General features: G+C 59.0%; 1 protein-coding gene across 1 annotated transcript in view; it reads left to right on the forward strand.

Moving 5' to 3' along the window:
• Positions 1 to 1,258: 1,258 nt before the first annotated feature.
• Positions 1,259 to 16,094, forward strand: part of PPARGC1B (PPARG coactivator 1 beta) — a 44,815-nt gene continuing 29,979 nt past the window's right edge. Inside the window, exon 1 of the mRNA XM_063413123.1 lies at positions 1,259 to 1,428. Within this exon, the coding sequence (XP_063269193.1) occupies positions 1,345 to 1,428 (84 nt within the window). The 5' untranslated portion in view covers positions 1,259 to 1,344. The remainder of the gene's footprint in view (positions 1,429 to 16,094) is intronic.

The raw sequence follows: 16,094 nt of genomic DNA on the forward strand, positions 1-16,094 counted from the left end.
AGTTGCTTTGTCCCATCCCAGCAGCCAGGCCACCCGGGCCTCCAGCTCTCATCAGTGTGACACAACAGATGCTGTTCCTGACATCTCCCTTTGGAGCAAGGCTGGGGCTCATCAGGGAAAATCCAGTGTTGCTACATTGCATGGTGTTCACAGCATGTCCTGAACCAAAGGGAGGCCAGAGGGAATTAAAAGAGAGGCTGGAAACAGCTCTGCCTTTGAAACAACAGCAAAAAGAACACCGACAGGCAATGGGCCCTTCCTGCCAGAGGAAGAAGCACTTTCTGTTCCCCCCTCAGAGCCTGGCACAGAGCTCCCCACCCCGAAAACTCCACATCACTTTGCTCCATCAGCTCTTCACAGTGACCCTGCAGGCCTGTCTAGGCGGTCTGAGGGGATTCAAGGACCTGGAGCCATTAGGCTGCAGGTGTTGCCACTTGGTTGGTTGTGTATCAGCTAATTCAGGCTGCAGTGCCAAGCCCTGCTCTTTCCCATGTAATTGCTACGGGTAAGTAAATAGAACATTCATGAGATTTTTGGTCCCATCATTAATTATTTCTGAAAGGGCTTTTAGGATACGCCTCAAAACCCCAGACAGAAAGATGACGTGCGTGACATCAAGATGCTCGCAGCAGCAGCTGGAAAGAAAACAAGGAAAATCAGATCTTTTGCTCCTTTTTACTCTTTACTGCAGTTCCCTGGTCCCACTTCAGTGCAGACCCGTGGAGCCTGGAAGTGACCCCTGGCCCAACCGCAGCTCTCAGGGTTTATGTATCTCCACATGGGGTGACCTGGGGACTGTTGAGAGGTTCCTGGTGCTGTTGGGTGCTCCCACTTTGAAACGGTGACAATTTTAAAGTGTGCACAGTGGCATCGCTCAAAGTGGGCTCCCTCAGTGTGTGTGTCCCTGGGGAGGGTGCTCCGGCAGGAACTACGGCGCACTTTAAAAGCCCCAGAGAGAGCCTGGATGTGCCTGACACCCTGCACCCAGCGCTTACATATCTAAACCCGGAGCCACCCAGGGGCCGTGCAGCGGCAGCGGGTGGTGCTGGGCACCCCCTCTTCGGCGGGGTGGCACTTCTAAGGGACACACAAAGTGCTGTCCCACGCGTGTCTGCAAAGCGCTCCGGGCTCTCCCTGGCAGCGATCCCCGCCGTGCCCGGCTCCCGCAGCCGCGGGCGGGGGCTGCGGGCGGGGGCTGCGGGCGGGGGCTGCGGGCGGGGGCTGCGGGCGGGGGCTGCGGGCGGCTCCGCCCCGGCGCTCCGCGCTCCCCGCCCCGCCGGCCGCCCGGCTCCCGCCGCCGCGCCTGCTGCATGCTCGGTGCTCAGCCCCAGCCGGAGGTGGAAGATGGCGGAGCCGGGGCCGGATTGCAGCTCTCTGCTCGACGAGGATCTCTCCTCCTTCGTCTTCAGTTACCTAGCTGACAGCCAGGTAGGGAGCGCGGGGGGGGCTGTGCTGCGCGGCTCCGCGGCGCGCTGCGGCTGCAGGGGGGAACGGACGGACCCCCCCTCGCTGCTCGCCGGGGCGCTCCGGGGAAGAGCGGGGCTGCGGGGCCCGGCCGGCCCGCCGGGTGGGTGCCCCGGGGTGTGCGGCGGTGCCGATCTCCCCGCGGCTGCGGAGCCGTGCCCGCCCGCGGGGCTGTGCGCGCCCCTCCCGGGGCTCCCGGGCGGCCGCAGCCCCGCAGCCCCGCCGGCGCTTTCAGCACCACTCGCACGTGGACTCCCGCGCCCCCCCGTCCCCCCATCGGCCGGGGGGTTTAGGGGGACAGGGGACAAGTTGGTGGCTTGATGGGTTTGGGTGCAGAACCACCCCCTCGCGGTTGTTACGGCTCCCCCGAAGGTGGGGAGGGGGCGGCGCGGTGCGGGCGGTGGGGGGGCTCCGCAGGGGGCTGCGCGGTGGGGGCTGCTGGAGCCGGGCTGTGGGATGAGTCATGCCGAGCGTCAATTCCACGCATACGGGCTGGGATCTTGGGGGATGGAGGTTTGGGGAGGGGGGGTAGTGCGACAGCGACAGGGGTCTCGGTGCTGCGAGTCGCCGGCTCCGAAATGTGGATGGGCTGTGTTTTGGACGGAGCTGGGTATTAAAATCAGATTAAGGCTCCTTGGCAGCTCCGGCGGGATCACGAGAGCGAGCCGTGCTGGCTATAGGGCTCGCATGCTTTTCCATTTTGGGGGCTGCAAGAGAGGCGCTATACAATAAACCGGGCAGGAGCCGGAGCCGGGGCTGAGCCCGAGCATTTCGCAGTCGGCTTGATGAGGCTGCCGCAAGTGGGAAGAGTTTTCTGTAGTTATGTATCATCCCCCCGACCCTTCACTTTCATAACCACGGATTACAAAATAGCTCTGATTGTGAAGCGAGCACATTCATCCCAACCCTTGCTCTCTCACCAGCTCAGCCCCGCGATTGCAGACAGCAGGAGTGTGTGTGTGTTTGTGGGGAGCAGCACCAGGGCTAATCCCGCCGCCGTTTGGGTTCAAAACAAACAAGGGCTCAAGAGCTGGTAAATCAGATTTGCCCGCGGTGCGTGTGCCAGACAGAACCAGGCAGGGCTTGCCACCAGCCAGATTGATGTAGTCCCGGCACCTCTGCTCGCATGCACCAGCGCCAGAGCGCTCCGGCTTGGCACGGGACCGGGCGGCTTGTGGGGGCAGAGCAGGGGGAGGCAGCCTGGCTTCTTAACCAGCAGCCGCTGACAGGTTGATTACAGCAGAAGGGTCAGGAAAGGTGAGAAGCGGGCCGAGATTTTGTAAGCAGTTTGTGGGTTTTTTCCATTTTGTTATTGCTGAGGGCACCGTCGGCCGGCTGTGTGGGACTGTGTCCCTCGGAGCGAGCTGCTTGTGTGGGATGCCATCCCCTGGAGCACGGCAGAAAGGCTGCAGCTCCCACCTGCCCCGTTGCTCCCTGAGCAGGTGAAAGTTCCTGGCTCCACTTCCCTGTGATAACCCTCCTGTTCTCCGCCTGTTAACCATGACATGAAAAAAGCCCTTACGGCTGCAGCACGTGCCTGGAGCCGTCATTCTCTTTTTCTTTGCTTTTTGGTCAGCATTTGATGTGCCAATTTAAGAATCTCCTTCCAAAAAGGGACTGCTAAGGGTGGGGGGAAAAAAAAAAATCCTACGAATTGTCATCCTTCTCTGGTGCAAGCCCACCATGTTGTGAACATTCCCTGGAAAATTTGGAACTGTGAAATGGCCTGTGCTGAAATGAGACCGTGCTGATGAAACGTAGCTGGCTGTGTCCCCTGTTTTCTCTCTCTGTCCCCGCCGTGCTCTGTGCTGGAGGGAGCAGCACGGGTAGCGCTGGTCCGAAGTCTGCAGGTGTGGGAGGAGAGGAGCGGCGAGGGCAGCGTTGCAGCTCGCTGCAGCTCCCGTGCAGCCCCTCTGTGCTCTCCCATCCGGCGCCTGCTTTCGATAATTCCATTTCCTCTTCTGTCCCCACGTGCGCCGAGGGGCTCAGGGCTGGCATGGGAAGACAAGAGAAGACGGCAAAAAGAAGAAAAAACAGCCCCCCCCCCCAGCTATGATTTGCATGCGTTTGCTTAAGAAGCGCTTGAAGTTGTAAGCATGTGTTGTGCCTGTACCTTAACCTCTGATGAAACCGGGGGAAGGCTCCAGCCCTGGCTCTGTCACATGCTGCCTTCTAACTGGGAGCGGGAGGCGGGCCGGGCTGGCGCTGACGTCTCTCCCCATTACTACTGTACGAGCCTCTGCTTACAACTGGGCTGCTGACTCCTCTGTGGAGCCCCAGAGCTGCTTCCCCAAAAACCCCAGTGCTCCAGCATGAGAGCACATTATCCTGAGAGGCTGTGCTGTCAGGAGGCCACGAGATGATGAATTGTAGCCGTTTCCTTCGTGGAAATTTTGAGGAACTGGGACTCTCCTGCTCTCTTGCCTGTGCTCCTCCCCAGCCCTTGCTTTTGCAGGAGGTTTTTGAGAAAGGCGCAGTTGGTGCAGGTGCCAGGTGATCCTCTCCAGGGGAGGGATCCTGAGCAAGGTTCTCGGGGAAGGTTTGGCAGGGGTATCTGCATCAGTCCCTTATTCATAAGGGTTTGTGCTGAGGGTGCCTGCTAACCTCTATTTACATATCGAGGACAGCGATGATTCACATGGTACCTGCATTGCTACAGAAAGCAAATCAGGGTTTTTCACTTGATATCTGCCCTTCTCATGCCAACTCCTTTTTTCTTTCTTTTTTTATTCCTTTTTTTTTTTTCTTTTTCAACAAAAAGAAAAAAGTGATTTTGTTCTGCTGAGCCTCAAAATGTGTCATTTCTGGGCCTGCTTAATCCATTTTGTGCAACTGTGCTGCTCAGAGGTATGAAGCTGGTTGTAGCTGGTTCATCTGCTGGCACCAGGCACTGGGAAGTGCCAGCCAGGCAGCTCTGCCCAGAGCACCACGGAGCAGCTCTCAGCATCCCTGTGAGAGGCTGGAGCACTGTGACTCTCACAGCTTCAATTCCATTAAAAACCCCAAACAAAGTGCAGCAGGGGGGGAAAAATAAAAAAAAAAAAAAAAAAAAAAAAAAAAAAAAAAAAAAAAACAACAAAAAAAACCACCCGAAAACCAGGCTGATTCTCGGAGGGATGTTTAAAGATCACATGTACTGAAATACAATATTCCCTCTTTAACTTCCCAGCCTCCTGCTAACAGCTTAATCCATCGATGAGTGCAGGAGGCACAGCGAGCCCGTGCTGCGTTGGCATTTCTCGTGAGGAAGTGGGGATGCATCCCTGATTTCTGATACTCCTCACTGAGCTGATTGATATCCTGCTTCTTCTGTGGCTTCTCTCTCGAAGATTTGGGGTGGGTTTGGACGACAGACAGCCCGAGGGCCTGTGCAGAATGCATCCTCAGCTGCATTGCTGCAGCGTGGCTCGAAGGGCTGCTGCAGTGCCAGGGCTGGAGAAGGCTGAAGTTTTCTGGGAAGCAGGGTGGCTGTGTCCTGGTGGCTGTCACCGTGCTGGAGCAGGGCTTGGAGGGTGCTGAGGGTGCTGGTGGCTGTCCCCACCACAGCAGAGGCTGCGGAGGCTGGCGAGCACAGCAGAGTCTGAGCTGAGCCAGGAGACAGAGAGCAGCCAGCAGCAGCTGGGGGGAGAGGAGGGCTGGAACCTGCCCCTCAGAGCCTCCCCACACATCTGCCTGCCTTCCCCCCAACTGTGACCGATGTTCCCCACGCTGGCAGTGCCCCAGAGGTGCCCCACACCGGGGGTTTCCCCCACCTGCCTGCCTGCACATCCCTGCCCCGCTCTCATGCCGTAATGGAAAGGCACCTCTCCAACAGGTGAATAATTAAGGACTCAACGAGGGCCTCCAGCAAAGGGAGCTTTGTGAGGGAGAGAGATCTCTCTCACATTAACCTTTCCAATGTCAAAAGCCTTTTTGTAGGGAGGAACTCCACTTACACGAGCTCTTTGGCACGGATGGTTGTCTAATTAAAAATGCGCTGGGAATGCCCCTTCTAACCTCAAACTCCTGGTTTTGGGGAATGGCTCCCATGTCCCTGGTGCAGGGCTGGGGACGGGGATGCCACAGGCTGGCCCCTGGCAGATGGTTTGTTGAGGTGCCAAGGGCAGGAGCCCACCAGGCTCTGAGATCCCCTTTGGTGGGGTGAGGGGCTGTGGCAGAATGTGGGAGCTGCAGTGCTGTAGTGGCAGGACAAGGAGAATGGATTCCAACTGAAGAGTAGGGTTAGAATAGATATTAGGAAAAAATTCTTCCCTGTGAGGGTGGGCAGGCCCTGGCACAGGGTGCCCAGAGAAGCTGTGGCTGCCCCTGCATCCCTGGCAGTGCCCAAGGCCAGGCTGGACAGGGCTTGGAGCAGCCTGGGACAGTGGAAGGTGTCCCTGCCATGGCAGGGGGTGGAATAGATGAGCTTCAAAGTCTCTTCCAACCAAACAATTCTGTGATCCCATGAAGGACATCATTCCTCCTTTCCAGCACGTGCCAGCACCATGGAGGCTTGGGGACACCCCTGGGCTGGGGCAGAGGCATTGCGCAGGGCCAGCCCGTGCTGTCGCTGCCAAATGCCACCACCGAAGCCACCACTTGTGCATGCCCATGGCTCTGGGAAGACGGTGTCACCAGGGCGAGTGGCACTGTCCCTGGGGGCTGTGTCGGGGCAGGGAAGGGCCAGTGCTGTCCTCAGCGATGCGGCTGCAGCGGGCCCTGGCGTGTGGCACCCAAGGCGCTGGCAGGGCCTGGGCCGCAGACACGTTTGCCGGAGGAATCGGCTTCAGGCTCCCGCAGCTGAGCCCTGCTCCATGGCAACCCGGCGCGGGCTTATATTTCTCGTGACTGCTTGGCAGCCTGGAGTGATTTAGCAGGGGGGATCTCTGTACGCGCCGGAGCCGCGGCAGCGCGGCCGTGCCGGGGTGAGCCCCACGCTCCCGGCCGTGAGGGGCTGCGGCTCCCCGGGCAGCCCCGGCCCTCAGCGCCTGCGAGGGCAGGGTCCCACCACCTGCGGCTGCCCACAGAGCCACCTCCTCTCCAGTGCCTGCACAGCGATGTTCTGAGCTGCCTGTGCTTTAGTGAGGAGCCAGGGACTCAAGGTTGAAGTTAATGGGGTGGGTGGTCAGGTGAGGTAGTGACCTACTTCCAGGGGCACTGGCACCGTAGGCCCTGGGTGATGGCCCAGCCAATGTGTTTCCCTTCCCTTATCTCTCGGCCATTCTGCTTTTCAGCACTTTTCCTGAACTCTGGCTCACAACTTATTATTTATCTATTTATGGCGGTTGGTTTTTTTTCCCTTTTTCTTTCAATAACGGGAGCTTCCAAGAAACGCCGGAGGACTTTGCACAGACCCGGCTGCGCTCAGGGTCTTGTCAGCCCTGTCCTTATCCAGCCCCGTCTCACTGCACTTCCCCACGTGGAGGCAACAGCCAAGGCCGAGCTGCTGCATTAAACCGGTTCACTTCTGAATTAACACAGGGAAAAGTAAAAGCTGGAAATCTCCCTTGGCCCCGGGAGATCTGGAAACCCTGCAGGGGGAGGGGTTCTTCGTGTGGCAAGTGTGGTATCTGCTGGTGGGGGATGTGGAGAGGCGGTGGCAGCCCTGGGGACACGGCCCCAGCCAGTAGCCAGAGTAACCTTTGATCTCTGCCATGTGCGGCTTAGGGAAAATACTTCCCTTATCTCACATCCCACTGTCCTGAGGCAAAGCCAGCAGGCCCTGGGAGCTGGGTGGGCACCCCAGCACCAGGAGTTTCCTTGGGGACGCATAGTGATGGTGAAGGGTGCCAGGAGCTTTTCACATCTCTGTCCCCATGCCCACCCAGCAGTTGTGGAAAGGAGCCTGGCGATGGGGACAAAGGCTGGAGAGACCATGGAGGGCTGATGTGACACTTCTCCCCTCCCCTGGGATGAGCAGTACATGCTTTATATGGATGTTTTTGTGCTGAGGTGGCGCCTCAAGCTCTCGCAGGGACTACAGTTGCAGGGCAGCAGCATATCTTTACTGAGATGCATTTTCTGAATTCTTCCTGTTCGCCCTGCGGCCGCAGCCCCTCTGCTGAGCCAGCGCATGGCCAGGCCCCTGGGTTCCTGTTTCAGTTTGCTGCGAGTTTGACTCAGAGAGCAGAGGCTCACCACTGCTGTCACTTCTGCTCCCCGCTTAGTCCGGGGAGGCTGCAGAACCAGGTTTGTCCCTGGCACACGGGGGGAGCGGTGTGGGGAGTATCATCCTTTCTCCCCCGCTGCCAAAAGCCGCCTTCCCCACCTATTCCCCGAGGAACCCTCATTTCCTAATTTTCATGGACGTCAAGAGCGAGGAAATCCTGTGGCGAGGGCCGAGCGTCCTGAGCGGGGCTGGGGCGGCCGGCGGGGCCGTGGGGATGGAAGGAAGCCCAGCTGCCTCTCTTCATGTTTGTCCTCCTCCCTCCTGCGCCGCGGAAGCGGGGATGCGGCTTTCACAAGTGACAGCTGGGGACCTGGCTGTCCTGCCACGAGCTGACCCAGGGCTGGAGCAGCCCCAGCTGTCCCTGGGGGTGCAGGGGAGCTGCCGAGCAGCGTTTTTGCTGAGCCTTTCTCGCATTTTTTTTAGCCCGGTTCCTAGGTAGGAGGGGGTAGCGTTATTATTTTTTCATGAAGAAAGTGCATCTGTAGCTGCAGGGTGTTGAGGAGACTGCCGTGACCCCTTGCATGCACACAGGACTGGCAGGGCCGGGTTGCAGCTGGGCTGGGTTGGAGCTGAGGCCAGCACTGGTCACACTGGAGCCATGGCTGTGCACGTGCCGGGGTGACAGTGAGGAGCTGGAGGTGACAAACGTGGCTCTCCTGGAAGGATGAAGCAGGGCCAGGCTCTGGCTCTCTTTCCCCTGCAGAGGCCACACCTGGTGCCACACACTGACACCTCCCTGGGTTCCACGGTTTAGGTGACACTGGTGGGCACAGAGCTGGTGGCCACGATCCTTTGCTCCACATGTGATGCCCATGCAGAACCCACACTGCAGGGCTGGGAGCAGGGTGAGATCCCTCTGCCTGTGGGATCAGGGCTTGCAGGCAGAGCTGGCCGGGGGCTGCACCTTGGTTCATGCCAAGTGAGCTGCCAGCACCATCTCCTGCCCTCACAGGGTGCTCACCGGGCACCAGCACGGCAGGGCTGAACTTTGTCCAGCTTCAGTCCTCTGTCCTGATTTCTTGGCACCTTCCCTGCCTCGGTGCAAATGTTTGCAACTTCCACGGGCCTTGGCTTCCAGCTAATTAAGCTCTGCATTCCTGTTGGCTCCCTGCAAACCGAGGCTGCTGAGCTGCTTCCCTTTGCCCCCGGGCTCGGGGACCTGCGGCTGTGCCCGTGCCAGGTGTGTGTGGCTCAAGGCCACCTTCCCACATCTTAATGACAGGAGGCTTTTCAAACCTCCCCTCGAACAGCATCAACCCCAGAGCTCTGCAGAGCTGGAGATTTAAACCACCAGCATCGTTTCTCCTTTCGAGCAGGCTTGCACACAGTCACGACCAAATCGTGCTGATAATGAAAAGAAAAAAAAAAATCGCAATTTTTTTTCTTAAAAAGGAAGTTTCTGTTTCTGTGTGGGCCCCACAGGGAGGCTGGCGCATGCGGGTTTCGAGTGCTAGAACCCATTTCCCAGGTAACAGAACTCAAGCCTGTGAGAACTGTGTGGTTTTCTCAGGCTGAAAGGTTGGATGGTATTTGAGCTGCTTTTTTTTTTCCCCTTGTTGCCATGTCCTTTTAAGAAGGAATAAGTATGTGTATTTATATATATTTTGAAAATGAAAGCACGTGGCCCGTGTCCCCAGAAGCCCTCACGGTACATGTTGTCACCCAGCTCTGGAGGGGACACTGCTGAGCACCCCCCAGCCCACCCCAGCAGCTGAACTGGGCAGCAGCCCCTGGAGCTTGGGGTGAGCTGTGGTAGGTGTGCAGGACATCCTCTTGGGAATTCTCCATGGGGCCAGAGGCTTCGGGATGTGGAAGTGGATGCAGCAGGAAGGAAGTTGGTAACTGAGAGGAGGAGAGCAATGTCATGGAGGGAATGTTGGGACAGCATGGATGGGAAAGGAGCTGCTGCCTTTATTTGCTCCTGTTGTCTCCTCTGCCCATGCTGGGAGTGGTGCTGCCTGGCCTGCCTGCAGTGCTGCCTTCTCCTCTCCTCTGCCGGGGCATCTGGGATGCAGAGTGGTTTCCCTGGGGAGAACTGGGAACTGCTTGCCCTGGCTGCCTCCTCTCAGTGTCCACCTCAGTGTCCACCAGTGCCCGCTGCCCATCTGCCCAGAGGAGCTGGGGACCCGTCTGCAGTTCCAGCTGAGTCAAAAATACATGAAAGGCAGATTATCAGGGGGAGACTGTCCTCATCTCTGCCGCTCGCTTATAGCAGTGCAAGGACCTGGAAATACAGCTTTCAAGTCTCTCTCTGTATTTATGTAACCCAAACGAACTCTTTTTTGGAAAGAGCCACTCTGTCTCATTTAGATACCTAAATATAGCAGCTGCTCCGGAGGGAGGATTAGCCTGCCAGTGCCCTGGCGGGTATGGGACCTTTGTGCACGGGTGTTGTGGGGAGTTTAAACCTCATTCAGTGGGGCTGGGGGGGATTATTCCCCTTGCCATTATCAGCATGGGCTTGCAGTGTTCCGGGTCAGCGGGGAGCTCACGGCAGTGACCGGGTTGGAAAGCACAACCCTGTGGAGATGTGGGCTGCAGGGTTTTTCCCTTTTGAGGCCAGGGCCCATCTCTGCCCAAATACTGTTTGTTGTGCCATCACCTCCCCTTGGAGGGAGGATCTGTGCTCCCAAGCACTGAAGCAGAGCTGAGCTGAGGGGTGAAACCTCCACATCCAGCCCTGCCAAAGGGCCCCGTGGGGCTGCAGCACCTCGGGGTGATCCGTCAGGGCTGTTGGAGAGGAGTCACCCCCACAACGTTGGCACTGGGTGGAAAGGCAGGGAAGTGCAAAGGTCCTCCTGCCCGTAGGTGCACCTCAGGCAGCAAAGCCCTTGAGCACCTTTAGGGAAAGGTGTGGGACCAAGCCTTTGAAATGCCAAGGGACACCTGAGGGACACCCCACAGGTGGCATTTCCCTTTGCCAGGGATGTTCGTGGGCATTCAGGGACACCCACCCTCCTGAGCACCAGGGCCTGTGCACTCCTCTGAGATGCAGGTGTTGGCAGAACCTGGGCACTGTGCACATCCCATTTCTGCTTCTTCACTCACACCAGAGCTCTGTGCCTTTGGAGTGAGCACAAGAGATGGGTCTGGCCATGTGGCGTGGGGGGCTCTCGTGACCCCCTGGGTCAGCCCGGCTTGCACCTTGCACCAAGCACTCACAAAAACTGAGTTTCTCAGAGATGCACAGGGTGACCTTTCCTTTTGTCTCGCAACATTTCCAACTGCCCTGCAGTGAGGGTGCCATGGGTCCTTCCAAGGAAGTGGGGAGCAGCTCTGTGTCTGTGTGTGTGTGTGCTGGTGTCCCAGGGACTTGGGGACACATGCTGCAGGACTCTGCAGCTGGCTCTTTTTAAGAGTATGGAGAGAACACCTTTGTGTTTCCCTCTGCTCCCGCCTGCTTTGCAGTGCTGACACAAGATCAGCTTCCCAGCCTGGTGCTGCTGCAGGGGCTCCTTGGGATTTGGAGACATGCAGGAGCTGCCCTGTGTTTCCTGCAGGAAAGCAGAAAGTCCCTCAGCTGTTTGAGCACTGCCCCTGTGCTTTTGGTGCTGCGTCCTTTGCACACAGCGGCTCTGCCTCCTGCACACCTCATCCCCCCTGTGCCCAGCTCAGAGCTGTGCAGCCTGCGGTGTGCAGCTCCTCTGCCACCCCTGCCATCCCCCGGGACAGGAGCCACCTGGCTAAACCGTGGGACCCCAGGGATGTGGCAGTGAACACCTGGCTTCACACAGTGCCCTTGGACAACCTTGCGAGCCCCAGTGCAACGTCCCCGAGCTCCCATCGCACAGCGGGGTCCAGGCAGGTCCTGTCTGGGGGATGCCCCACTCAGGTCCGTGTTGTTTGGCCCTAGCAGGGTGCAGGTGAAGTGGAGGGTGCAGTGGAAGGGGAGCAGGCGTGGGGCTCCCTGCGGAGGGCTCGCAGTGTCCCCAGGATCCCCCAGCTCCCTGGCAGATGGCTGCAGCCCTCGCTCCCTGCTCCGAGGAATACAAATGTGCGGCAGATACGGTTACCGGGCCCCGGCAGCGGTGTTGGCTTTCATCTAGATCGATATCCCTGCCGGCCTGCGTCTGCGGGAGCGCTGGGCTGGCAGCACACGCCTGCCCGGGAGCAGACACCCGCCAAGGCTCTGCTGCAGCCCTGCCCGGCCGTGTCTCCGGCTGCCTCGGCGTGGAGGCAGCGCCGGTGCCGGCCGCAGCGCCGCTGCCGCGCTGTCCGGCTCCGTCGTGCGTAAAATGTAATAAATAGGGCCATAAGCCTTTTACAAAGTCTATTTCCACTCTTGGATCCGGGATTTAATGCATGGCTGCTTAGAGAGGCTGAGGATTTCAGGGGTCAGCAAGGCTAATTGCACTGCTGGAATAAAAGGGTGCGCGGCGAGGATCCTGCGCGCGGGCAGGAGGGGGTGTCAGGGGTGCCAGCCCCCCTCCCGCTGCCCCGGCCCCGAGTGCTCCCTGCCAGCAGCCCGGGAATGCCACGGCCACGCGTGGCAGCTTGGCAAGGGCTGGGGTCCCCAGGGAGTGCTCTTCAGGGGCCGGGGAGGCTGAGCCAGCCGGGGAGTCACATGCTGCAGGTGTTCGGTTCCCCAGTGCTGCTCGGTGTCCCTGTGTGTCTGACCAGGCACGGCTGGCTGGAGCGCCTGATCTTAGATTACCTGTAAGCCAGGGAAAGCCTCTGCGGGGCCAGGGGCCAGTGAGGATCAGAGCTGTCCCGGTGCCAGCTCAGCCCCAGCCTGCAGCATCTCCTTTGGCTGCAGACAGGAGCTGGGTCCCACCCTGCCAGGCTGTGCCAGCGGGCCCTGATGCCACAAACTGGGATGTGAAGGAGTGTCCTGCTGCTGGGGGGACAGCCCCAGTGGGACTGGGACTGCAGTGCTGGGGCAGAGCCTGAGCACAGACCTGAATGGGTGCTCCAGTGCTGGGTATGCTGGGTGGCCAGCACAGGGCTGGGGTCAGAACCTGGGCAGAGCTTTCCTGGAGGTGCCAGGGAGGGGCCGATGGGTGATGCAGGCTCTGCATCACCAGGACAACTGGCAGCTCCACACTCCCTGCACGGCGAGGGGGACCCAGATGCCCCGAGGCCGCCGGGTGCGCGCCCTGTGCCAGCCGCTCGCTCTGGCGGGGCTGTGCCGCCGGCCACGGCAGACGGAGGACGCCAGCTCCGCTCAGTGACTCCGCTGGCTGATCCCGTCATCTCCATCTCGCGCCAAGTGCTGAAGTCGCCATGGAAACCGGCATGGCAGCAGCCTCGCCAGCATCCTGCTCCCAGCGCCCGGCCGGTGCCGCGCCAGTGCCGCTGGCCGGTGGCAGCTCAGCCGCCGCCGCTGGGCCCCGTTCCTCGAGGGCCTCAGTCCTGTGGCTGGGCTCGGTGATGCCCACGGGCCCTTCCCCGCAGCCACGGCAGTTAGTGCTCCTCCATCCCGCAGAGCCTCGCAGGAAGCACAAAGCAGAAGCCCGAGAGTATTGCTATAAATAGTACCTGCTCACAAAGTTATCTTTAGCTGCACTGCTCCCACCTTCATTCATAACAGCCGTGGCACGGGCCTGACTCTTCGCCCTGCTGCTGGAGTGGCTTTGAGGTAACCCTGGCATCCTCAGGGTGCCCCACTCGCCCGGGCTTCCACCACTCACCAGCCTTTCCTCTGCCTGTGGAAAGGGGCGGGCTGCAAACTTTTCCCAGTAATGGGAAATGGAGCTGGACTTTTTTTTCCAGGGTTCATTTTTCTGCAGTGACCGTAGCTCTGAACTCTCATCGCCTTTGCCTCTCCTCCCACGTCGCTCCTGTGCAGCAGGGTTGCGTCTTGCCAAAGGCTTTCTCCCTGGAGCATCCCTGCTGGAATCCACGCTGGTGCTGGGATTTTGCTTGATCAGTGGAGGAGGCAGTGCGTGAAGTTGACTATTGGGGAAGGAGTATTTTCCGCTTGTATTTCAGTGGGTGTTTTCATAGGTTTCAAGCTGTGGTCCACCCTTCCCAGCATCTTTCATCTCCAGAGCTCACACAGCTCCTGGGAGGGTGCAGGGCTTTGAAAGGGCTTTGAGGATTGAAGGGCTCATCCCACTGCTTTGAGGCAGCATCTCCCACCGTTGCCAGGGAAAGGCCTCTTTCTCCTATTCTTGAACTCGGCAGTCACCGAGTTCCTCAGGTGCCTGGGTTAATCTGTTCCTGCCTTTAATGAGCTGCCTCATTAAAGTGTTTTTCCCTAATAACCAACCCTCTGGGCTGGGTGATGTTCAGCTGCAGACAACTGGAGACCTGCAGGCTGCAAAGGGCTGTTCAGGCTGCGTGCAGGGTGCAGGATGAGCACCATCCTCTCTTCCCACACGGTGCCAAAAAGGCTGTGAAGGGAGCAGCCCAAGGCACCCCAAACCTGCCTCTCCTGGGCTCCACACCAGATTTACTGCACCCACAACCTGCAGGGCAGGCTGCACTGGGGATGACATCTGCCCTTGGGGTGCAGCAAGCTGGGACTAACCCATCCTGCTGCACTCTTCCTACAAAATGTTCTTACCCAGGGGTGTGCAGCACTGGGGCTGCTGCACCTCACCCTAGAGCTGAACCTGTGGGTGCCTGCCTGCACCCCTTGGGCTGGGAGGCAACTGCCCAGCCCTAATGAGGGGGTTTGAGCTGCTTGCCTTGGTGCCTGGGAGCTGATCCTGGTTTGGATAAATGGAAATCTCCCTCCTGGGAGCCTGCTGTGTGTGGAGGAGCGCACACACAGCCTGCAGCCCTGGCCTCCGGGGAACATCCATCCTGCAGGCATCTGTCCCACCTGGTGTCCTTGTCCTGCAGGCATCTGTCCCACCTGGTCCCCCGCTTCCGTGGTGGCTGCCCTGGATGAGCAGGGCGAAGGGTGGGAGCCCTTGGAGCAAGGAGCAGCTTCAGCAGAGCCTCTGGTGAGGTGGCAGCGCCTCGAGGCTGCTCAGCCCCTGTCCCCAGGCCATGATTTTTAGGGTGTCAGTGATGCAAGGCAGGAAGGCGCCTGGTTCTGGGGCTGCTCCATTTATATTTAGCTGACCCAGTTGCTGAGCGGGGGCTGCTGGTCCCTCCTGGTGCTGCACTTGGGGTGCTGTGAGGGAATGCAGCAGCAGCATCCGGCTGGGAGCGCAGGGCTGGGCTGCATCCCTGCACCCTGCATCCCTGCACCCTGCATCCCTGCATCCCTGCAGCCTGCTCAGGAAAGGCTGGACTGTGCTGGCACCCACGCTGCAGCCTGCCAGCCCCTCAGCACCCCTCCCAACCTCCCCTGGATGCGCCAGCACCCAGATCCCCCAGGGAAGGAGGAGCTGCTCGTGCCCCAGCAGAGGTGGAGAGGCAGCAATTGCTGCTGGAGGGAGCAGCCCGGGGTTGTGCACAGGCTGAGGCAGGATCAGGCAGTGCTCAAGCCCCGTTCCACGGGGTTATCCTGCCTCTCCAGCCTCAGCTCACCCCGCCAGCATCCTGCTGCTGTCTGCGGTGGGTGCTGCCGGTGTGTGAGGGGCTTGAGGGAACTCCTGGAAAGCGTTAGGCTGCCAAAACACATCCTCTCAGTGCCAAGCACCTGCGAGGCAGCTGCTTCCCCAGGGCAGGACGGAGATGAAAAGAAAATCTCTTTCAAAGGCAGGGTGGCCTCCTCCCCAGGATCAGGGCGTGTGGCCAGGATGCTTTCCCGCTATCCCTGCAGCCTGTGAGGGGCTGGAGGGGACATGATGTTCCCCTGCTGATGTCCCTGTGGCTGGGTGTTTCCAGGGCTGTTGTGGTTGGCACACCTGGAGAAAGGCGAGTCCCCAAGGCAGGTCAGAGCAAAGCACTCGCTGCGGAAAGGGAAATTAATTATGGGCACTTTGCTGCACTCCAAGTGACGGCAAAGGCTGATGTTTCTCCTGTTGGCCGAAAAACTAATTGTAATGGCAAAACCTCAACAAAAGCCAGGCTCTTAAATGCTTTCTTAATTAATAATTCTCAATAATCACTTGACGTCAATGACCAATTAAAACTTTGGAGAAGGGAAGTTGTTGTTAAGTGCCCGATACCTTTGCTCCTCCAGTCGCTGCAGCTCTGATGAATCCTGCAGAAAAGCACCATGAAGGCCAAGCCCGATGTTTTTAAAGGAAAACATTAAGCAGGAAAAACGTGAATATTCACGTGAGTGTCCTCAGGGACAAGAGGAGGGAAGCTGAGCAGTCACTTGGCTCTGATGCTCCCTGGTGAGCAGCCAGCAAGGGATGGCAATGCAGGCACCCAGAGAGGTGTCACCCAGGGGTGCCCCTTTCCTGCCCCTCTGCTGTGCTGAGCCCCCAGGAGTCTGTATTCAAGGGGTCTGTATTCAAGTCTGTATTCAAGGGGTCTTTAAAGTCCTGCTGAATGTCCTGTCCCATGGTGGGTCACCCCCTTTATTTGTCATGTGCCCCCTTCTCCTTCTTCTCTTTCTCCTCCTCCTTCCCACAGCCTATGTGAGGTCAGCATCTCCCAGCTCAGCCCTGAGAGCATCCCCAGCTGGATTTTA

Source organism: Prinia subflava, chromosome 16 (assembly GCF_021018805.1).
Source record: "Prinia subflava isolate CZ2003 ecotype Zambia chromosome 16, Cam_Psub_1.2, whole genome shotgun sequence".
In the NCBI taxonomy this organism is placed as follows: Eukaryota; Metazoa; Chordata; class Aves; order Passeriformes; family Cisticolidae; genus Prinia; species Prinia subflava.